The 23,995-nt window shown below is 43.8% G+C and overlaps 1 protein-coding gene across 5 annotated transcripts in view; it reads left to right on the top strand.

Annotated features, from left to right (window-relative positions):
* RASGRP2 (RAS guanyl releasing protein 2) overlaps nt 1–23,995 on the top strand; it is a 404,443-nt gene that overhangs the window by 234,181 nt on the left and 146,267 nt on the right. For all 5 annotated transcript variants that reach the window (XM_040409574.1, XM_040409572.1, XM_040409573.1 and 2 more), the window contains one exon: nt 17,403–17,544. In XM_040409574.1, the coding sequence (XP_040265508.1) occupies nt 17,403–17,544 (142 nt within the window). The remainder of the gene's footprint in view (nt 1–17,402; nt 17,545–23,995) is intronic.

The raw sequence follows: 23,995 nt of genomic DNA, 5'->3' as shown, positions 1-23,995 counted from the left end.
CAATATTTCACAAATATTTTGTAGAATATTCGTCATATATTCGCGAATTGCGAGAATTCAAGATTGTTTTATTTCGGCAATGTAAAAATCACGTAATGCGATTTCGCAACGTGAAATACAGGCGTAGGTCACTTTGGCTACATTTTTCAAGCTGGTATAAGTTTCCTGAGACTGGAGAAAATGGTTGGCACGGCAGAACATTAGAATAGCTTTATATGCAGATAGAGTCAAGTGCTCCAATATATTGGTGATTGCGCTAATTGGCAGTGATTAGAATATTTTTTCGCACTACGTGCAACTTCACATTTTAGCAGGTCTCACTACAGATTAATGATTGGTGCACCAAGTATTGTTGTGAACTTGATATTGCTTCCTTCTCATTGGCCCGCAAGCAAGAAGCAGAGGGGAATCATGTGTTCAGATTGAAAAAAATGCACAATATTCGATATAACGAATATATAGCACTATATTCTAAATATTAGCAATAAAAATTAGCTATTCGAATATTCGTGCTAAACACTAATTGACAGTGATCCTCCTGATGACGACAGCGAAGTCTTGCCTGTTGGTACTCTGGCAGACATGGCTGACTTCATGTTAGGCTGCCTTTCCCACGACCCGCGAGTTATACGCATTTTAGACAACACGGATTACTGGTTGTTCACCCTTCTCAACCCCCGCTACAAAGAGAACTTCTTATCTCTCATTCCTCTGGTGGAGAGGACGAGCAAAACAGTGCAATACCAGAAGATCCTTGTTGAAAAATTGCTCCAAATCTTTCCATCTGACAACGCTGGCGGCAGAGTCCGTAGTTCCTTGGCCAACCGAGGAGGAGAGACAAAGGGAACACACAGCAGTTCCAACAGAAGCAGGGCAACTCTCTCCAAAGCCTGGGACAGTTTCATGACACCCAGCAAGCACCCTCACCCTGATGCGCGGCCTAGTGTCACAAGGGGGGAAACATTTTGGAAGATGGTGAAGGAGTACAGATAAGCTTATCCGCCTGTCAACTAAAAATGCTGACAGGTTGAATAATGAACAAGGCCTGGATTGACCATGACTTCTCAACTCCACCAGAGGAAAGCTGATGAACATAAAGGCAATTTAAATGTGTTGTTTATAATGTACTGAATACACTGTATTCCCATGCATCCCTTCCACCACAAACAAGGATATATGCTGGAATTTTCCTTTTCTTATCCTCCTTCTCCTCTTCCATCATATGAACATATGCTTATTCGTCGCATATACCGTATTTTTCGCTTTATAAGACGCACTTTTTTCCCCCCAAAAGTGGGGGGGAATTGGCCGTGCGTCTTATAAAGCGAATACTTCGTTGGCCGCTATGCTGCACAGCGCGGCCAGCGAAGTATCAGTGACAGTGTGGAGGGAGGAGGCGGGGCCCGGTGCAGTGACTCTACTCTAATACACCGGGCCCCGCAACTGTTAAACATTCAGTCTGATAGTATATGCTCTGTACGGGCGGCTCTTACTATAGTGCCGTAAGTATAGCGCAGACCGGCATCTCCATCGGTCATGCGCCGCTTGCCGCACCTCCTTCCTCATGCGCCGTCTGCTCCAACTCCCTCTGTCATGCGCCGCCTGCCCCAGCTCCCTCTGTCATGCGCCGCCTGCCTGTTCATTCATAAAGTGAGATAAGCAGGCAGGCGGCGCATGACAGAGGGAGCTGGGGCAGACGGCGAATGACAGAGGGAGCTGCGGCAGGTGGCGCATGACTGATGGAGATGCCGGTCTGCGCTATACTTACGGTACTATAGTAAGAGCCGCCCCCACCGAGCATATACTATCAGATTGAATGTTTAACAGTTGCGGGGCCCGGTGTATTAGAGTAGAGTCACTACACCGGGCCCCGCCTCCTCCCTCCACACTGATGCATCTGATGGGGGATCTGTAGATGACACTTATGGGGATCTGTGGATGACATAAGTGTCATCCACAGAGCCCCATAAGTGTCATGCACAGATCCCCCCCCTCAGTGTAATGCACAGATCCCCCCTCTGTCATTCACAGATCCCCCCATCAGTGTCATCCACAGATCCCCTCATCAGTGTCATCCACAGATCCCCCATCAGTGTCATCCACAGATCCCCCATCAGTGTCATCCACAGATCCCCCATCAGTGTCATCCACAGATCCCCCATCAGTGTCATCCACAGATCCCCCATCAGTGTCATGCACAGATCCCCCATAACAGTGCGTCATCCACAGATCCCCATAACAGTGCGTCATCCACAGATTCCCCCATAACAGTGCGTCATCCACAGATCCCCCCATAACAGTGTCATCCACAGATCCCCCCATAACAGTGCGTCATCCACAGATCCCCCATAACAGTGCGTCATCCACAGATCCCCCATAACAGTGCGTCATCCACAGATCTCCATAACAGTGCGTCATCCACAGATCCCCCATAACAGTGCATCATCCACAGATCCCCCATAACAGTGCATCATCCACAGATCCCCATAACAGTGTGTCATCCACAGATCCCCCATAACAGTGCGTCATCCACAGACCCCTCATAACAGTGCGTCATCCACAGATCCCCATAACAGTGCGTCATCCACAGATCCCCCATAACAGTGCGTCATCCACAGATCCCCATAACAGTGCGTCATCCACAGATTCCCCCATAACAGTGCGTCATCCACAGATCCCCCCATAACAGTGCGTCATCCACAGATCCCCCCATAACAGTCGTCATCCACAGAACCCCATAACAGTGCGTCATCCACAGATCCCCCCATAACAGTGCGTCATCCACAGATCCCCATAACAGTGCGTCATCCACAGATCTCCCATAACAGTGCGTCATCCACAGATCCCCCATAACAGTGCGTCATCCACAGATCCCCATAACAGTGCGTCATCCACAGATCCCCATAAAAGTGCGTTATCCACAGATCCCCCATAACAGTGCGTCATCCACAGACCCCTCATAACAGTGCGTCATCCACAGATCCCCCCATAACAGTGCGTCATCCACAGATCCCTCCATAACAGTGCGTAATCCACAGATCCCCATAACAGTGCGTCATCCACAGATCCCCCCATAACAGTGCGTAATCCACAGACCCCTCATAACAGTGTCATCCACAGACCACCATTAGTTCAAAAGCTACCAAAAGCACACCTTTTGGTTCAAAATATTTTTTTCTTATTTTCCTCCGCAAAAACCTAGGTGCGTCTTATCATCAGGTGCGTCTTATAAAGCGAAAAATACGGTAATGCCCTCGCATATATGCCCTTCGCATATAATGTTTTACAGGGTCAGCTCATCAGCAGGCCCTCGCATATAATTTTTTACAGGGTCAGCTTACCAGCACGCCCTCGCGGACAATTTTTTAGAGGGTTAGCTCACCAGCAGGCCCTTGCATATAATGTTTTACAGGGTCAGCTCACCAGCAGGCCCTTGCATATAATTTTTTAGAGGGTCAGCTCGCCAGCAGGCCCTCGCATATAATGTTTTACAGGGTCAGCTCACCAGCAGGCCTTCACCTACAATCTTTTACAGGGTCAACTCACCTGAAGGACCTCGCATATAATGTTTTAGAGGGTAAGCTCACCTACAACCTTTTAGAGGGTCAGCTCACCAGCAGGCCCACACCTGAAATATTTTACAGCGTCAGCTTACCAGCAGGCCCGCACCTACAATCATTTACAGGGTCAGCTCACCAGCAGGCCCGCAGCTAAAATCTTTTACAGGGTCAGCTCACCTGAAGGCCCTTGCATATAATGTTTTAGAGGGTCAGCTCACCAACAGGCCCTCGCATGTAATTTTTTACAGGGTCAGCTCACCAGCAGGCCTTGATCTACAATCTTTTACAGGGTCAGCTCACCAACAGGCCCGCACCTAAAATATTTTTATATTTTACAGGGTCAGCTCACCTGCAGGCCCGCACCTAATTATACCTAATAGGTAATTTGCACGCATACTGCCTTGCTTGGATGAGGTATCCATAGCTGTTTCTCAGGCTCCCTCTCTGGAATTTAACCCTGATTCCCCGTTACCCGTAGTCACCATGGTTTGCACTGACAATAACTGTCATGTCCTGCTCAGACTATGTACGGAGGTCTGCCAGATTAGCAGCACGTGTCTATTCATTTGTTTTGTTTTGTTTTGGAGTCATGCTAGATCCGCCTCCCTTCAGGTGCACTGGGTGGGGTCGTTGGTTTAAATTACTCCCCTCCCAGTGTTCCATGCGGGTTATAGCTTCTGTCAGGCTGTGGAAGCAAGGAGTGAAGGATTGGTTTTCCTGCTCAGATAAGATAAGTTGGTTTTTGATTTCTTTGGTTTGCTGTCTAGGCTGTTTGAGTCTGTCCCCTCCTGGTTCTGAGAGAGCAGGCTGCCCCTTTTCCCCTTTCACCATCTCAGGGATTCTAGGGTATTCTCAGCCCAGGCACGAGGACACATTATTCCCACCATTAGGGTCGGAATGTGGGCAAAGCAGAATAGGGAGAGCTGTTAGGGATTTGCTAGGAGGTGACCTTATCCCCAGCTTATCACCTAGAAAACTTGTTTGTTTAGTTATCTGTGTATCTTATATCCTGTCCGCCGTGACATTATAACCCGCCATACTATGACTGCCATTACTCAGCGGTTTTGTGATGGCGTAAATTTGCTGCGCTAGTTGACCGCATGCAGGGATTATCTCTAGAGGTTGCGGATCTGCGTAGTTCGGTCACACGGTGTCAGAATGCTCTGGCATCAGGTGCAGGTCAAATTTGTGGGGAGCCTAAAGTCGCTCTTCCTGAGAGATTTGCAGGGGGTGCGGATAACTTTATTGGCTTTAAAGAGTCGTGCAAGTTGTATTTTCGGCTGCGTCCATCTTCATCAGGTGATGAAAGTCAGAGGGTTGGTATAATCATTTCTCTGCTTAAAGGGGACGCGCAATCCTGGGCCTTTTCTCTGCCGCCCGGTTCTCTGGCCCTCCGGTCGGTGGAAGAATTTTTCAAAGCCCTGGGATTAATTTACGATGACCCAGATCGGGTATCGATGGTGGAATCTAAATTGCCTAATTTATTACAGGGTGAACATACTGCAGAGGTTTACTGCATTGAGTTTAGGAGATGGGCTACAGAGTCAGAGTGGAATGACCCTGCGTTACGTAGACAGTTTTTTCAGGGGTTATTTGAGAGATTGAAAGATGCCCTTGCTTTTCATGAGTACCCAGATTCTTTGGAGAATGCTATGTCTTTGGCAGTATGGTTAGATAGACGTATTAGAGAGAGGTGTAAGGCTCCCTCCGCGCAAGGGATCCCTTCTGTGAGTGGTTTCGTCTCTACTGCTTCCCAGGGTGATGTTAACAGGTAACTCTGGGGTAGGAGAGGAACCCATGCAGCTGGGTCAGGTATCTTTCCGTTCTGGTAGTAGAGCCTTTAGGAAATTGCATAAACCATGTTACTACTGTGGGAAAAGTGGTCATTTTGTTTTTGCTTGTCCTTTTGTTAAACCGCATGATGATAAGAAAGAGAAAAAAAAAAAACGTCCTGACTCTTGGTAGCGTGAATGGAGTGGTGGAGCAAGCAGGTATGCAAGCTCCCTGTATTACTCGTTTTCTCCTTCCAGTTATGGTGGCGCTAGACTCAAGAATTTTTTTTGTTGAAGTATTCATTGACTGTGGTGCTGGGGTAAACCTTATTGACTTTCTTTTTCTTCAAAATCTGGGTCTAAGTACTTGCACTTTAGAAAGAGAGATTCCGGTTTTTGCAATTGATTCTTCCCCTCTTTCTCAAAGGAGTCTCACTCATATTGCTCATGGTATTCAGTTAAGGGTGGGTGATTCACATGGTGAGATTATGTCTTGTTTTGTCATGAAGGATTTGCCCGCTCCTATAGTCTTAGGGTTACCGTGGTTGACAAAACATAACCCAATTATAGATTGGCAAGCAAGACAAATCATTGGTTGGAGTGAATTTTGTTCGGATAATTGTCTTGGCACATCTATCTCTGGTGTGTCCACTACGGCTCTACCTCAGTATCTCTGAGATTTTGCGGATGTCTTTTCGGAGGGTGGGGCTCAGGAATTGCCCCCTCACCGTGACTATGATTGTCCAGTTAATCTCATCCCAGGGGCTAAGTTGCCAAAGTCTCGGCTTTACAATCTTTCTCAACCCGAAAGAGAGGTCATGCGGAAGTATATCGCCGAGAGTTTGGCAAAAGGTCATATTAGGCCATCTAAGTCTCCGGTGGCAGTAGGTTTATTCTTTGTAAAGAAAAAGGATGGATCGCTGAGACCTTGTTTGGATTTCCGGGAATTGAACCGTATTACGGTCCGGGATCCGTATGCCCTTCCTTTGATCTCCGACCTTTTTGATCAGATTGTTGGTGCCAAGGTGTTATCCAAGTTGGATTTGAGAGGAGCCTACAATATGATCAGAATCAAGGAAGGGGATGAGTGGAAAACGGCCTTCAATACAGACGAGGGTCATTTTGAGAATCTGGTTATGCCTTTCGGGTTGACGAACGCGCCAGCGGTATTTCAGCGATTCGTCAATTACATTTTCCACCATTTGGTGGGGAGGTTCATGGTAGTTTACTTGGATGACATTTTAATTTACTCTCCTGATCTGAAGACCCATCAGGATCATGTGAGACAGGTTTTAACGATCCTTCAGGAGAATAAATTATATGCCAAATTGGAGAAATGTGTGTTTTCTGTGCAGGAGCTTCAGTTTTTGGGATATCTGCTTTCTGACTCTGGTTTTCGTATGGACCCCGAAAAGGTCCGGGCGGTTCTGGAATGGGACCGACCAGAGAATCAGAAAGCTTTGATGCGGTTTTTGGGGTTTACAAATTATTATAGAAAATGTATTTTGAACTATTCTACCATTGTAAGACCTCTGACTGATATGACTAAGAAGGGCGCCGACGTCTCTGTATGGTCGGATGAGGCATTGCAGGCCTTTTCGACTATTAAGGAGTGTTTTGCGTCTGCTCCCATTCTGGTGCAGCCCAATGTGTCTCAGCCATTCGTGGTGGAGGTTGATGCATCAGAAATGGGGGTTGGAGCGGTGCTGTCGCAGGGTTTATCTCCTGGCAAGTGGGTCCCGTGTGCTTTTTTTTCCAAGAAGCTCTCAGTTGCCGAGAAGAATTATGATGTGGGAGATAGAGAGTTGCTGGCCATCAAGTTGGCCTTTGAGGAATGGCGTCACTGGTTGGAGGGGGCGTCTCACCCCTTTACAGTATATACGGATCATAAGAATTTGGCTTACCTGCAATCTGCCAAGCGTCTGAACCCTAGACAGGCCAGATGGTCACTGTTTTTTACCAGGTTCAATTTTGTGGTTACTTTTCGCCCGGGGGTTAAAAACGTCAAGGCAGATGCGTTGTCTCGCAGTTTTCCTGGGGAATGTGATTCAGATGATCCTGCTCCGATTTTGGCTGATGGGGTGGTGGTCTCCGCTCTGTACCCCGTATTGGAGATGGAGGTGTTGGGAGCCCAGAAGGGGGCTCCTGGTTCTTGTCCCCCAGGGAGGTTGTTTGTTCCTGAAGGACTGCGATACAAGGTATTCAAGGAACATCACGATACTGTCCTTGCTGGAAATCCTGGTGGTAAGTCCACCTGTGACCTTGTGTCCCGGAGGTTCTGGTGGCCCGGGTTACGTAAGAGCATTGAGGATTACGTGGCAGCTTGTGAAACCTGTGCGCGGTCAAAGGTTGCTCATACTCGACTGGCTGGTTCACTTCTTCCTTTGTCGATTTCGTCTCGCCCTTGGACGCACTTGTCTATGGATTTTATTACGGATCTGCCGAGTTCCTCCGGGAAAATAGTAATTTTGGTGGTAGTTGACCGTTTTAGTAAAATGGCTCACTTTATATCGTTAACTAGTCTGCCTAATGCCAAGACTCTTGCGCAGATTTTTGTTGATAATGTCGTGAAATTGCATGGTATTCCTTCGGATGTGGTTTCTGATAGGGGCACGCAGTTTGTCTCCAGGTTTTGGAGGGCGTTCTGCTCTCGGCTTGGCATTCAACTTTCGTTCTCTTCGGCTTTTCATCCGCAGTCGAATGGACAGACAGAGCGTACTAATCAAAACCTGGAGACCTACTTGAGGTGATTTGTGGCTGAGAATCAGGAGGACTGGTCCTCATTCTTGTCCCTAGCAGAGTTTGCTTTGAATAACCGTAGGCAGGAGTCCACGGGTAAGTCTCCATTTTTTGGCGCATACGGTTTTCATCCTCAGTTTGGTACCTTTTCTGGGACTAGTTCCTCTGGGATGCCAGAGGAGGAGAGATTTTCTTCTGCCTTGTCTTCTATCTGGCAGAGGATCCAAGTGAATTTGGAAAAGATGGGTGAGAGGTATAAGCGAATGGCTGACAAGAGACGTGTGACTGGTCCGGACCTGTGTGTGGGTGATCTGGTGTGGTTGTCCACTAGAGAGTGCCATCTTGGAAACTGGGTCCAAGATTTATTGGTCCGTACAAAATATCTGCGGTGATCAATCCAGTAGCGTTTCTGCTGGATCTCCCGCAGACTTGGAGGATCCATGATGTGTTCCACAGGTCTTTACTGAAAAAATATGTGAAACCGGTGGAACCATCGCCATTGCCCCCTCCTCCGGTTCTGGTCGATGGAAATTTAGAGTTCGAGATCTCCAGGGTTCTTGACTCTAGAGTTCTTCGGGGTTCCCTTCAGTACCTGGTACATTGGAGGGGATACGGCCCTGAGGAGAGGATGTGTGTTCCAGCGCTGGATGTCAGTGCCAGTCGACTGGTGAGGGCTTTTCACAGATCCCACCCGGATAAGGTTGGTCCAGGGTGTCCGGAGGTCACCCGTTGAAGGGGGGGGGTACTGTCATGCCCTGCTCAGACTATGTACGGAGGTCTGCCAGATTAGCAGCACGTGTCTAGTCATTTGTTTTGTTTTGGAGTCGTGCTAGATCCGCCTTCCTTCAGGTGCACTGGGTGGGGTCGTTGGTTTAAATTACTCCCCTCCCAGTGTTCCGTGTGGGTTATAGCTTCTGTCAGGCTGTGGAAGCAAGCAGTGAAGGATTGGCTTTTCCTGCTCAGATAAGATAAGTTGGTTTCTGATTTTTTTGGTTTGCTGTCTAGGCTGTTTGAGTGTCGTCTGTCCCCTCCTGGTTCTGAGGGAGCAGGCTGCCCCTTTTCCCCTTTCACCATCTCAGGGATTCTAGGGTATTCTCAGCCCAGGCACGAGGGCACATTATTCCCACCATTAGGGTCTGAATGTGGGCAAAGCAGAATAGGGAGAGCTGTTAGGGATTTGCTAGGAGGTGACCTTATCCCCAGCTTCTCGCCTAGAAAACTTGTTTGTTTAGTTATCTGTGTATCTTATATCCTGTCCGCCGTGACAATAACATCGAAAGTTGATAGGCCAGACATCCGAATGGATCGTCGCCGTCACGGGGACATGCGATCGGCCCCAGGTTATCTAGAGTCACTAAAGCGGCAGCAGGCCCTCACCCATAATGTTTTACAAGGTCAGAAGGTCAGATCAGCAGGCCCTTGCTCCAAATGTTTTTGAGGGTCACCAGCAGTCCATCAGTCATAATTTTTCAAGGCTGTGTATGATGCCCTTCTTTATGTGTAGCAAAGGGTGTATTGTAGTGCCGGTTCTGTGTAATTTTTGGCAGCCCTTTCACTTAGCGCATAGGCTTTATGAGTGTAGGAGTCTAACAACATGAACAATTGTACCACAATGTGAATGAGGCCCTCCATTATGTGATATACAGGTTGTATCGGAGTGCCTCTTCCTTCTAATTTTTGACAGCACTTGCACTTTATATACAAGTAAATATACAAGAAAGAATGTTTCCTAACAATTTTTCCTCTAAAATCGATTTTATCTTCGGTTTTGTGTGTATTATTGTCAGTCTGTAAAAATTGGCATACTACTCGGACAACATCGTTCCCAGCAGCAACCTGGGAGTCCAAAATACATCCAGACATCCTCCCCATGCTGTTCCCGAACCATTTAGGTGGATAGAAAGTCTGAAAGTCTCTTATTATTAGCTGGCTGTGCATTTACCCTTTCCACAGTGCAGTGCAGATATAATGCAATAGCAGTTCAAATGAACAGGTTATATTACAAACATACGCATATGTATGAAGTTCTACAATATAAACCAGTTTAAGTGTAAACAACAGAATAAATTATAGTGCAAGTTAACCCTTGCAATTGCACTAAAGTAGTGATTTGATGGCTCTGCATGGTAGCAATAGGGAGCAAATGTCCATAGTCCAAAGTACGCTTGCTCCAGGGCACTATACAAGCATGAGCAGATACACTGAATGTGAGTAGTATAAAAATGATCAGTAGACTTGATTACTAAGCAACCAGTGATTTTTTCAAGAAAATATATTGATGGCCTATTTTTAAATAGTTTGTCCCATTACAACAACTTGTGGACAGGAGATAAGTGATCGACGAGGGTCCGCTGCTGGGGCACTCTTTGATAACTATTAAAGGGGCTCATGTCCCTCATTTGTATAGGGCACCAGACATGCATGCATGTCCGCAGCTCCAATCAACTCTATAGGGTTGCTAGAGATAGTTGAATACACATGCTCAGCTATCTCCTGCAGTCCTATGGAGTTGAATGGAGCTGTGAACACACATGCCTGTCTGCCGCTCCACTCAAATGAAGAACACAAGCACTGTTCAAATGTATTTAACCCCTTAACTCCCAGCATGTAAAGTGTGCTGATCGGGTGGGTGCAGGAGCTGCGCCCGCCCGATCCGCGGCAGGGGTCCGGCAGTCACTAATAGCCGGACCCCTTCTGTATGTATGAAATCACTGATGCCGACGCATTAACCCCTGAACGTCCGCGTTCAGCGCGGATCGCGGCACGTGCGGGCTTCAGACGTGTGCAGGGTGTCCATCGGGTCCCCGCGCTGCTGTGACCCCAAAATAGTGAAAATAAAAACGTTATCTCATCCCGCAAAAATGATACCCTACCTAAGACAATCGCCCAAAAACTGAAAAAACTATGGCTCTCAGACTATGGAGACACTAAAACATTATCTTTTATTTATTTTAAAAATTATTGTGTAAACTTACATAAATAAAAAAAAGTGTACATATTAGGTATGACCTGTTCTATTCAAATATCTCATAACCTAACCCCTCTGGTTAACACCGTAAAAAAAAAAAAAAAAATCATATGTACCCTAAAATAATACCAACAAAACTGCCACCTTATCCCGTAGTTTCCAAAATGGGGTAATTTTTGGGAGTTTCTACTCTAGGGGTGCATCAGGGGGTCTTCAAATGTGACATGGCAGCATAAAATTATCCCAGTGAAATCTGCCTTCCAAAAACCATATGGCATTCCTTTCCTTCTGCGCCCTGCTGTGTAACCGTACAGCAGTTTACGACTACATATGGGGTGTAAACTACAGAATTAGGGCAATAAATATTGAGTTTTGTTTGGCTGTTAACCCTTGCTTTTTTAGTGGAAAAAAATTGATAAAAATCTGCCAAAAAAGTGAAATTCTGAAATTTCATCTCCATTTTTTATGAATTCTTGTGGAACACCTGAAGGGTAACAAAGTTTATAAAATCAGTTTTGAATACCTTGAGGAGTGTAGTTTCTAAAATGGGGTCATTTTGGAGTGGTTTCTATTATGTAAGCCTCACAAAGTGACTTCAGACCTGAACCGGTCCTTAAAAAGTAGGTTTTGATAATTTTCAGAAAAAATTCAAGATTTGTTTCAAAATTTCTAAGACTTCTAACGTCCCCAAAAAATGAAATATCAAATGATCCAAACATGAAGTAGACATATGGGAAATGTAAAGTAGTAACTATTTTTGGAGTTATTACTATCTATTAGGGAAATTTAAATTTTCTAATTTTTAAAAATTTGGGGTAAATTTGGTTTTTTTTTATAAATAAAAAAGAAATTTTTGGACTCAATTTTACCACTGTCATGAAGTACAATATGTGATGAGAAAACAATCTCAGAATGGCTTGGATAAGTAAAAGTGTTTTAAAGTTATTACCACATAAACAACGTCAGATTTGTTAAAAATGGCCTGGGCAGAAAGGTGAAAAATGGCTTGATCCTGAAAGGGTTAACCCCTTAAGGACTTAGTACGTACCGGTACGCCATGTTTGCCGAGTCCTTAAGGACCCAGGATGTACCGGTACGTCCTAACTTTAAAAATACATTGCGGCGGGGGTTAATCAGAACAGGATGTCTGCTGAAATCATTCAGCGGGCATCCTGTCACAACGCCGGGGGGAGGGGGGGGGGTCATGCGATCGCCGCAAACCGCAGGTCAATTCAGACCTGTGGTTTGCGGCTTTTACCTGGTGCAGCGGCGGTGGTGCCATAAGGTCCCCATGGGGCTGTATGGGGGACCCGATGGCATGGAAGGCAGTGCGATGCCTACTGAGGCATTGCCGCTGCCTTCCTGTGATGTGCCTGTGAGATCCAGCCCCCTGGATCTCACAGGCCGGAAGCTGTATGAGTAATACACACAGTATTACTTATACAGCCAATGCATTCCAATACAGAAGTATTGGAATGCATTGTAAAGGATTAGACCCCCAAAAGTTCAAGTCCCAAAGTGGGACAAAAAATAAAATTAAAAAAAAAAAGTTGAAAAAATAAAGTTTTCCCCCCAAAAAATTTAAAGTTTCAAGTAAAAATAAACAAAAATGTCATTTTCCCCGAATAAAGTTAAAAAATTTGGTAAAAAATAGGAAAAAAAAAAAGTATACATATTAGGTATCGCCGCGTCCGTATCGACCGGCTCTATAAAGATATCACATGACCTAACCCCTCAGATGAACACCGTAAAAAATAAAAAATAAAAACTGTGCTAAATAAACCATTTTTTGTCACCTTACATCACAAAAAGTACAACAGCAAGCGATAAAAAAGGTGTTTGCCCACCAAAATAGTACCAATCTAACTGTCACCTCATCCTACAACAAATGAGCCCCTACCTGAGACAATCGCCCAAAAATAAAAAAAACTATGGCTCAGAATATGGAGACACTAAAACATAATTTTTTTTGTTTTAAAAAAGCTATTATTGTGTAAAACTTACATAAATAAAAAAAGTATACATATTTGGTATTGCCGCATTCGTATTGACCGGTTCTATTAAAATATCACATGACCTAACCCCTCAGATGAACACCGTAAAAAATAAAAAATAAAAACTGTGCTATTTAGCCAACCAATTTTTGTCACCTTACATCACAAAAAGGGTAATAGCAAGCGATCAAAATGTCATATGCACCCCAAAATAGTGCCAATCAAACCGTCATCTCATCCGCAAAAAATGAGACCCTACCTAAGATAATCGCCCAAAAACTGAAAAAACTATGGCTCTCAGAATATGGAGACACTAAAACATGATTTTTTTTGCTTCAAAAATGAAATCATTGCGTAAAACTTACATAAATAAAAAAAAGTATACATATTAGGTATCGCCGCGTCCGTATCGACCGGCTATATAAAAATATCACATGACCTAACCCCTCAGGTGAACACCGTAAAAAAATTTAAATAAAAACTGTGCTAAATAAACCATTTTTTGTCACCTTACATCACAAAAAGTGTAATAGCAAGCGATCAAAAAGTCACATGCACCCCAAAATAGTGCCAATAAAACCATCATCTCATCCCTGCAAAAATCATACCCTACCCAAGGTAATCGCCCAAAAACTGAAATAATTGGCTGTCAGACTTTGGAAACACTTTTGCTTCAAAAAAGAAATCATTGTGTAAAACTTACATAAATAAAATAAAAAGTATACATATTAGGTATCGCCGCATCCGTGAAAACCTGGTCTATAAAAATATCACATGATCTAACCTGTCAGATGAATGTTGTAAATAACAAAAAATAAAAACGGTGCCAAAACAGCTATTTCTTGTTATCTTGCCTCACAAAAAGTGTAATATAGAGCAACCAAAAATCATATGTACCCTAAACTAGTACCAACAATACTGCCACCTTATCCCGTAGTTTCTAAAATGGTGCCACTTTTTTGGAGTTTCTACTCTAGGGGTGCTTCAGGAGGGCTTCAAATGGGACATGGTGTCAAAGAAAACAGTCCTGCAAAACCTGCCTTCCAAAAACCGTATGGCATTCCTTTCCTTCTGCGCCCTGCCGTGTGCCCGTACAGCGGTTTACGACCACATATGGGGTGTTTCTGTAAACTACAGAATCAGGACCATAAACAAAGTTTGCAAAATCAGTTTTGAATACCTTGAGGGGTGTAGTTTATAGAATGGGGTCATTTTTGGGTGGTTTCTATTATGTAAGCCTCGCAAAGTGACTTCAGACCTGAACTGGTCCCTAAAAATTGGGTTTTTGAAAATTTCTGAAAAATTTCAAGATTTGCTTCTAAACTTCTAAGCCTTGTAACATCCCCAAAAAATAAAATATCATTCCCAAAATGATCCAAACATGAAGTAGACATGTTTACACTATGTACACTGCTCAAAAAAATAAAGGGAACACAAAAATAACACATCCTAGATCTGAGTTAATTAAATATTCTTCTGAAATACTTTGTTCTTTACATAGTTGAATGTGCTGACAACAAAATCACACAAAAATAAAAAAATGGAAATCAAATTTTTCAACCCATGGAGGTCTGGATTTGGAGTCACACTCAAAATTAAAGTGGAAAAACACACTACAGGCTGATCCAACTTTGATGTAATGTCCTTAAAACAAGTCAAAAAGTGGCTCAGTAGTGTTTGTGGCCTCCCTGTGCCTGTATGACCTCCCTACAACGCCTGTGCATGCTCCTGATGAGGTGGCGGACGGTCTCCTGAGGGATCTCCTCCCAGACCTGGACTAAAGCATCTGCCAACTCCTGGACAGTCTGTGGTGCAACATGATGTTGGTGGATAGAGCGAGACATGATGTCCCAGATGTGCTCTATTGGATTCAGGTCTGGGGAACGGGCGGGCCAGTCCATAGCATCAATGCTTTCGTCTTGTAGGAACTGCTGACACACTCCAGCCACATGAGGTCTAGCATTGTCTTGCATTAGGAGGAACCCAGGGCCATCCGCACTAGCATATGGTCTCACAAGGGGTCTGAGGATCTCATCTCGGTACCTAATGGCAGTCAGGCTACCTCTGGCGAGCACATGGAGGGCTGTGCGGCCCTCCAAAGAAATGCCACCCCACACCATTACTGACCCAATGCCAAACCGGTCATGCTGGAGGATGTTGCAGGCAGCAGAACGTTCTCCACGGCGTCTCCAGACTCTGTCACGTCTGTCACATGTGCTCAGTGTGAACCTGCTTTCATCTGTGAAGAGCACAGGGCGCCAGTGGCGAATTTGCCAATCTTGGTGTTCTCTGGCAAATGCCAAAGGTCCTGCATGGTGTTGGGCTGTAAGCACAACCCCCACCTGTGGACGTCGGGCCCTCATATCACCCTCATGGAGTCTGTTTCTGACCGTTTGAGCAGACACATGCACATTTGTGGCCTGCTGGAGGTCATTTTGCAGGGCTCTGGCAGTGCTCCTCCTGTTCCTCCTTGCACAAAGGCGGAGGTAGCGGTCCTGCTGCTGGGTTGTTGCCCTCCTACGGCCTCCTCCACATCTCCTGATGTACTGGCCTGTCTCCTGGTAGCGCCTCCATGCTCTGGACACTACGCTGACAGACACAGCAAACCTTCTTGCCACAGCTCGCATTGATGTGCCATCCTGGATAAGCTGCACTACCTGAGCCACTTGTGTGGGTTGTAGACTCCGTCTAATTGCTACCACTAGAGTGAAAGCACCGCCAGCATTCAAAAGTGACCAAAACATCAGCCAGGAAGCATAGGAACTGAGAAGTGGTCTGTGGTAACCACCTGCAGAACCACTCCTTTATTGGGGGTGTCTTGCTAATTGCCTATAATTTCCACCTGTTGTCTATCCCATTTGCACAACAGCATGTGAAATTGATTGTCACTCAGTGTTGCTTCCTAAGTGGACAGTTTGATTTCACAGAAGTGTGATTGACTTGGAGTTACATTGTGTTGTTTAAGTGTTCCCTTTATTTTTTTGAGCAGTGTATTATAGAAGTAGAGAAATAGAAACTTGGAAATTTGCAATTCTTTACAAATTTTTGGTAAATTTGGTATTTTTTTTATAAATAAAAATTATTATTTTTTACTTCATTTTACCAGTGTCATGAAGTACAATATGTGACGAAAAAACAATCTCAGAACGGCCTGCATAAGTCAAAGCGTTTTAAAGTTATCAGCACTTGTCAGATTTGCAAAAAATGGCCAAGTCCTTAAGGTGAAATAGGGCTGAGTCCTTAAGGGGTTAATATAACCCATACAAAGATGGTCTAGAACTCCACAAACTAAAAACAGTCTTTATTAAATATCAATGTGTTATAGGAATCAGTACTTTTAACCAGACGTAGGGGCTGGGACAAGCAAGGTAAACATACTGTTTGTGAAGTTTTTATTATAAGAGTAGTATGAATATGAAATGGACATTAAAAATGGTGAAACAATTTTGCATCCATGTGTCACAAATGTCCCATAGACTTTGAGGTCTGTCAGGCCATCAAACGTGCTGTATTTTTTAACCGCCAGTATTAACAGTCCATTTAATCAAGGGACGTGTGAAATAACCCATAGACTTCAATTGCTCTGAAAATGGACATGTGACGGTCAAAAAAAAAAAAAAGTCACACTGGCATTTGGTGTGTGAATACAGCCTAAGTGTCAGATTCATATTTACTACATAATATGTATCTTTCTATCCACCTATCTGAAGCAGGTCAAGATTTTCTGGTGCCCAAGGAAGTATGCACCCCTGACTATCTTCTTGTGCTCCATTCTATCTGAATTCCTTTACTATGAAGATGTTTACACTTGAAAAAGACACTGAAAAGTTTTATCCTGTGTGACAGACACCATTCCCACACCAGTGGAGCACTCTTTGGACCCCAGTACCCCCAGCGTTATCAGCCAACTGGCTGTACTTAGTGTCTTGCTAGTTTAGGAAAAGATTTTAAGGCAAACCATTTTTTTAATTCAGAAATTGCAGATTCTCAATCTAACTGATCATTCTCTCTCTCTCGGCATTCTCTCGTGCATTGATGTTTATACAATGTGTTTTTCATTTCTGATGCCATTAGTATGCTTTGTATGAAATGAATAACATCCAGATTCTGTTGTGTGTCCCTCTTTACTAAGTGACACTACAGGCTTTTCCTGTGGCCTTAACAAATGTGTTCTTCAAAATGATGATGTAGTGTGTAGCACGGAGCATCTATTTTTACCCATATACTGTAGTTTGCTGTTTTTGTGCGTTGTTTCTCTGCTTAGTGTCATATCCGTTTTTTTCATCATATATAGATAAATGTTAAACTTATCTGCAGGCCTCAGTCTCAATTGTTCAGTAATGCTTTATCTTTTGTGTCATGTGTGCAGGGATGGAAAAATCAGTAAACAGGAGATGACTTCATATTTTCTGAAAGCCAGCTCTGTGCTCGATTGCAAAATGGGATTTATCCACAATTTCTGTGAGAGGACATTCCTTCGGCCTGTGTCATGTCAGCACTGTGGAAATCTGGTGTGTATCTGTTCTGTAAGATATGTCAGTGTGAGCTATAGGTAAAGATGACTCTGTAAGGGTGGTGTCACAAACAGTTTTTAATATAATTTTTTGAGCCAATGCCAGAAATCAATGCATCAAGAAGAAGTATACGTCCTTCCTTTATATTTCTCATTCCCTTTCAACTAAATTCAGTCTTTGGCTCATGAGGAGGGAAGAAGTTAGTACATTGCAAATTAATGTAGGTAAAGCATTCAAGGAGGGCTGGTCACATTCGCTGTAGATAGGGGGGAAAGCACACACAAGGCAGTTTGCAGGGGGGGGAAATGACACATACTGTAGAGAGAATGAGCATCTGCTGCAAATTCTGCAGGGAGAGTGGTATCACAAACAGTTCCTATGTCAGTACAAGTAACAGGAGATCCCTAATGAGCTATAGAAGCCAAAATCAGTGCAGGAGCTAAGCTGCGCTGATGCCTGAGAGCTAGTGAAGCCAGCAGCATCCTGGACAGATAGATCTCACATTCTGTATGTATTAACCTCAGGAGAAAACTCTAAAACTAGGAGCAGGTTCCAACATTTTTTTTTACCGAAAATAACCACAAATGTAAATCAAATCTATTTTTTCATGTCAAAGGTGTCCATATCCTTTAAGTTGTTTATAGATACAGGTATGTCATTACAACCAGTAAAAGTGATCTATGTCTTACTGTAAGGCTTCATGCACATGACCGTATTTTCATCCGGGTGGTATCAGCATTTTTTCTGAATAGCACACTGACCCATTCATTATTGTGGGGTAATGCAAAAATCCATATAGAAATTGTCCTATTCTGGTATATATTACAGACAAGAACGGTCCTTTCTGTTGAAGGGATTAAGAAAAATGAGTAAGTTATCCGTATTTGGCGGATCCATGGTTTGCAGACCAAAATACAGATAGGGTGCATGAAACCGAAAGAAGACTAACTGAACTAAAAGGGGTTATCCAAAATATAAACTCCATTTGTTCTTTTTGGACTGAAATGATGATTTATTGTATTGTAGCATTCACTCCTCTAAAATACATTGGACTCTATGAATTAATATTGATGACAACAGCGATGAGCAAGAAGAGAGCTGATTGGCGGGGGTGTCGGGTGTGAGACCCCTGCCGATCTTATATTGATGACCTATCCTGCAGATAGGTCATCAATATAGGAGAGCCCCGAGAACACCTTTAAAATTGTGCAGACTGGTTGTAGAAAGCATTTAAAAGGCATCATGCAACATTCTATACAGTAATCCAACACAATAGCTCCAAACGAACCCATGTCTCTATATGAGAGATGCAAAGAGAAACTCGTCTGTACTGGGTCCGTGTGGGGAGCGGATGGACACAAGGCGCACAACACAACCCAAGCTTGGATTCAAAGTTTTTTTATTATAAATGGAAAGACGACGCGTTTTGGGGTACACAGGACCCCTTTACCAAGTCTAGAAAAAACAAAGTTAATACAATAATATGAGAAATATAAATGATAATAAGTTCATGATGGTTGGAGGGGAATAGATAAAATATGTCTATATATATATATATATATATATATATATATACAGTATATATTTTAGATTACTTCATAACTAAATGAATAAATAAATAAATATCTCCAAAAATAAAAATAAGATTTAAAATTAAAAAAACTTTTAGGGGTGTATTAGTTTCAAATAATTTTATAAGCACGTACAAGTATAAATATATACGTGGCAGCGGGTGGAATTACATGGTTTAAAATGCAATGCAATACAAAGGGTACCCACGATGGGATGAACCATACTTCTGCGGATCGATAAAGGAATTTGAACTGGATAAATCAGAGTATAAATAAATAAATAAATATATAAATAATTAATTACATGCATACACAATTATGAAGATTTCACCCTAGGTTAGGGATGGGTGCTGTCACTCAGATTAAAAGGCTGGACATTTGGCACCGCTGTTTACAGATGTGAATATATTGTATGCAGGTTTCATAATAGAAAGGTAAACTAACGGTACCTGTATCCTTGTCACCGTAGGCTTGCTGAGGGAAACTCCTGTAAAGTCCCTTTTAAAGGGAATAATGGTCGGCACAGCTGTGATAAAATCATGGGGTAGTGTTAGATTAAAGATTGTGGTTTAAATCATGTCAGGTTATGGGTAATATGCATTTGACAGTATGCTGATTTGGTTCATATCGGGTTGTGGATAGTACACATTTAATAGTTTGCTAATCGGATTTGAAATGAATAGTATGCTTGCGGAAGTATGCTATTTAATGTGGGTGGTATGGTAGGCGATGTTTTTGAATAGTAATAAACGGTAATGCAGTTGTATCAGATCAATGGAACGTTATCCGTTGGTATAGCATAGAGTTTTACCTGGAGGATGCGGCCGGGAGTATCCTGGTTTAGCAGCGCTTCTGTACTTGCTCCACGTGTAGCGTGCGGTGTTGGAAAGTGCGCGCTATCCAGAGGTTAAGACGGGACTGGGAGGCGTGTGAGGGGAATGGTCACTGACATCGGAGGCTGGGCCGCCTGATCGTTACAGCGATGTGTATCGCTGATGATGGGGAGTGACAGGGGGGAGGGAGGAGGTAGCGCAGCGGTGTGTGTTGCTGTGATGTGTTGCAGGTACTGAGTGATGATGATGATGGGGGTTTGGGCTGTGAGGTGATGGGTGTGGAACAGAGGGATGCCTGAGAACAATTTGATGGGAACGGTATGATGGTGTGAGGATAGAGCGGATTTGTAGGATGATATGTTGTAGTTAGTCATGACAGTTGGCTACACTGTTGGGGAAGTCTCATATGTGGGAATGAGTCACAGTGGGCAGACAGACTGTATGGTGGTTGGAGGATCTGGGGAGGGACATGGAAGAGGGGGAGGAAAAGGGGGAGGATAAGGGTGTAGGGGAATGATGTGGGGGTATCTATCTGTCCTAGATAAAATGATGTATTGTAGCTTGAGTACTGCATGGGATGAAAATGAATGGGGGGGGGTGTATGAAATGCGGTGCTGATGGATGATAGGGAATGGATGATGAGCTAGGGGATCCGAGTGCATATGTGGTTGTGTGGTTGAGAACACGTTGAGTCCGTGGTGGGAATGTGTATCATTGACAAGAGATGGTGTCAAACTGGATGTCCGGAAATGGGACCAGAACCGGTCTGGGGTTGGGGGGGAGGGCCTTACAGTGTGAAATGCATGAGCAAGAGATGTTAAAAGCACTGGTTCTCTATACTTTCGTTGAGTCCATTCGGTTTGAGTGTGTGGAGTTTGAATATCCAAAACATTTCGCATCTTTGGAGGGTCCTGTATCTATCTGGCCAATGAGCTTCAATGTGTTCTATAGGAGTTATGGACAACTTTGAGGGATCCTGGTTGTGAGTGGCCAGGTAGTGTCTGGAGAAGCTGTGTTTCAGGTAACCCTTAGTGATGTTTGACCGGTGTTTGTTGATGCGCTCCCTTAGGGCCTGGATAGTCCGGCCGACATACTGCAAACCACATTCACATTCCAAAAGGTATATCACATAAGATGTGGAGCAGTTAATGAAACTTTGGATGTGAAATTCCTCTCCAGTGCTGTTACTCCTAAAGGTTCCGGTCTTGTTGGAAATATTGGTGCAGCACTTGCATAGAGTATGGCCGCACCTAAAGCTGCCCACAGGACCAGGAAGCCCACTGATCTTACTGATAGAGTCTGCTTTCTTCTTTTTTAATTTACTCGGGGCCAAAATGTTCTTCAGCGACTTCGCCTTTCTAAACGTAATTCACGGTCTTTGTGGTAAATTAGGTTTAAGGTACGGGTCATTGGTTAAAATGTGCCAATGTTTAGTCAGGATTCCCCTCAGGGTTTTGTGGTTGGGATTATAGGTGGTAATTAGTGATGTTTTATATTGGTTAGAGTTTTCTGTTTCCCTTGGTTTGGTTTTGGTCGCCAGGCACTCTTCTTGTCTTAAAACGCTTGCCCTGGAGTAGACATTCTCGACAATCCTACTTGGATATCCTTTATTTAGAAATCTACTGCGTAAGGTTTGGCTTTGTGTGGTGAAGTCGTCTTTAGTGGAACAGTTTCTCCTTATACGTTTGAACTGGCTATAGGGTATATTATTTTTCCATTTCCTATAACGTGCGCTTCTATAATGTTTCCGTCCACTTTTTTGAAAAAAGTTTTTGTTTGGATGGTTTCATTGCAGGGGAATAAGAGTCAATCCAGATATTCGATTGAGGTGGTAGAGATGTTAGCTGTGAAGGTCAGATTCCAGGTATTAGTGTTGAGGTATGAAATGAATGTTTCTGCCTCCTTGTTGCTACCCCCCCAGATGATGATAAGATCGTCGATATACTGTTTGTAAAACACGATTATGTCGTTCCAGTTATGGTTATTGTATATTGATTGTTCCTCAAAGCGTCCCATATAAAGGTTTGCATAACTCGGCGTGAAACGCGTCCCCATTGCGGTACCCTTCTGCTGTCTGTACAGGCAGTTTTCAAATGTGAATATATTGTGCGTTAAAATAAACCGAATAGCATCTGTAATGAATGTTTTGTGTTCCGGGGAAAGTTGGTTGTCCGTTTCAAGGTAATGTTTGGATGTGATGATACCTGCTTCATGTGGAATGTTCGAATACAATGATGCCACGTCTAGTGTTAACCAGCGGTACGTTGGATCCCATTTAATGTCTTTTAACAGGGATATGAGTTGAGCGGAATCTCTGAGGTGGGAACGGAGGTTGGTAACATGTTTCTGTAAAAAAAGATCAACGTTATGTGAGAGATTACTAGTGAGAGAGTTGATACCTGATATAATGGGTCTTCCCGGAAGATTTTCAATGTTTTTGTGAACGTTTGGTAAATGGTAGAAAATTGCTGTAGTCGGATGGTCGATGGTGATAAATTCCCTTTCTTTTCTAGTCAATACGTGGTTATCTTCTGCCAGTTTTAGTAGTGTTCCCAATTCTTTTGCGTCCTCAGCGAGTGGGTTGTGGGGGAGGGGTTCGTAATATGATTTATCTTCCAGGATCCTATGTGCTTCTTTGATGTAATCAATTTTCTTTTGTAGTACGATCCCACCTCCTTTATGTGCACTCCTTATTATGATGTTGTCGTTACTGCTCAGTTCTTTCAAGGCATCTTTTTCTTTCAAAGTGAGGTTAGGTTTAGTTTTGGTATTTTTATTGATGTTTCTAACGTCTTTAGAAACAAGAGAAAAAAACGTGTTTACGTGGTTACCCCTGTGATAGATGGGGTTGAAAAGGGACTTTGGTTTGAGTTCAGTATGTGAAGTGATGTCCAAACTTAGGTCTTGTGTACTGACTTCTTCCCTATTTGTGATGGGTTGTTCGGCTTGAATGGCGAAAATGTCGCTGTAGTGTGACTTTTCGAATAAACGAATTTAAATCCACGAATAGTTCGAATTCGTTGAACTTTTCTGTTGGGCAGAAGGATAGCCCTCTTTTGAGTAGGGTGGTTTATGCTGGTGTGAGGTCGCATCCAGAAAGATTGAAGATTTTCACAGTTGTGCAGTTTTGTTCTGTTTCGGGCTGTGTTTGCTCTGAAGGGTTTCTTTCGGTTCTCTTGTTTTTGTTGTACTGTTCAGCAGTTCCTCCTCTCCGTCCTCTTAATTTTTTTCTTTTGGTGCCTTTTTGGGTTTGTGTCATTTTTGGTTTGAAGAAATCCGTTATTGTTGATGTATTCCCTGATGGGTGTTTGAGAACATATGTTGTTTGCGGGGTCAGGGTCCCCGGAAGCAGTAAAAAAGATATTGATGCATTGTTGATATGGTAGGGGGATTTCAATGTATTTTCTGGGTCGCCGGTGTTGTGGATTGTGAGTAAAGAGTCCTCATAGGCGGAGGAATCTAACCTGGTCAGAGGTGGTGTAGGTTCAATGGAACCAAAGGATGTAGGAGGAAGGTTCAATGGGCACCCTTGGGGGAGATCCAAGGGTGAAATGAGAGAGTGGATCTCTCTTTGTGGTATGGACGGAGGGGGAAAAAATATGGCACCCAGAGTGGGTGTTGGCATGAATATCAAAGGAAGTGGGTCTTGCCGGGTGGGTGTTTGGGTTTGGTGGTGTCGATGAGGGGTATGGGTGAGGATTGGTTGGACGGTGTCCATCCGGGATGGGTTTGGACTGATGTCCACCTGTGGATAGCGGACTGTGTGAAGTTGGGTTGGAGTTATGAGGTGAAGTGGTAGTATGTTGTCTGGGGATGGGGTGGGATGTGGAATGGTTGCTGTGGTGTATGGTTGCCGTGCGTGGATATGTACTGGAGTGCTGGATGAACGATGCTTTGGAATGTGGGTATGAGTGATTGTGTGTATGGTGTGTTTGAGTGGCATGTTTTGTGGACGTATGTGTAGTGGATGGAACTGCTTTGGGTGGATTGGTTCGGTCGATATTTTTGTTTAGCCAGAAATGGATACTGTTGTTGGTGAAGTCA

Source organism: Bufo bufo, chromosome 10 (genome assembly GCF_905171765.1).
Source record: "Bufo bufo chromosome 10, aBufBuf1.1, whole genome shotgun sequence".
NCBI lineage: Eukaryota > Metazoa > Chordata > Amphibia > Anura > Bufonidae > Bufo > Bufo bufo.
The sequence above is the reverse complement of the archived record's forward strand: the minus strand, read 5'-3'. Positions and strand labels throughout refer to the sequence as shown.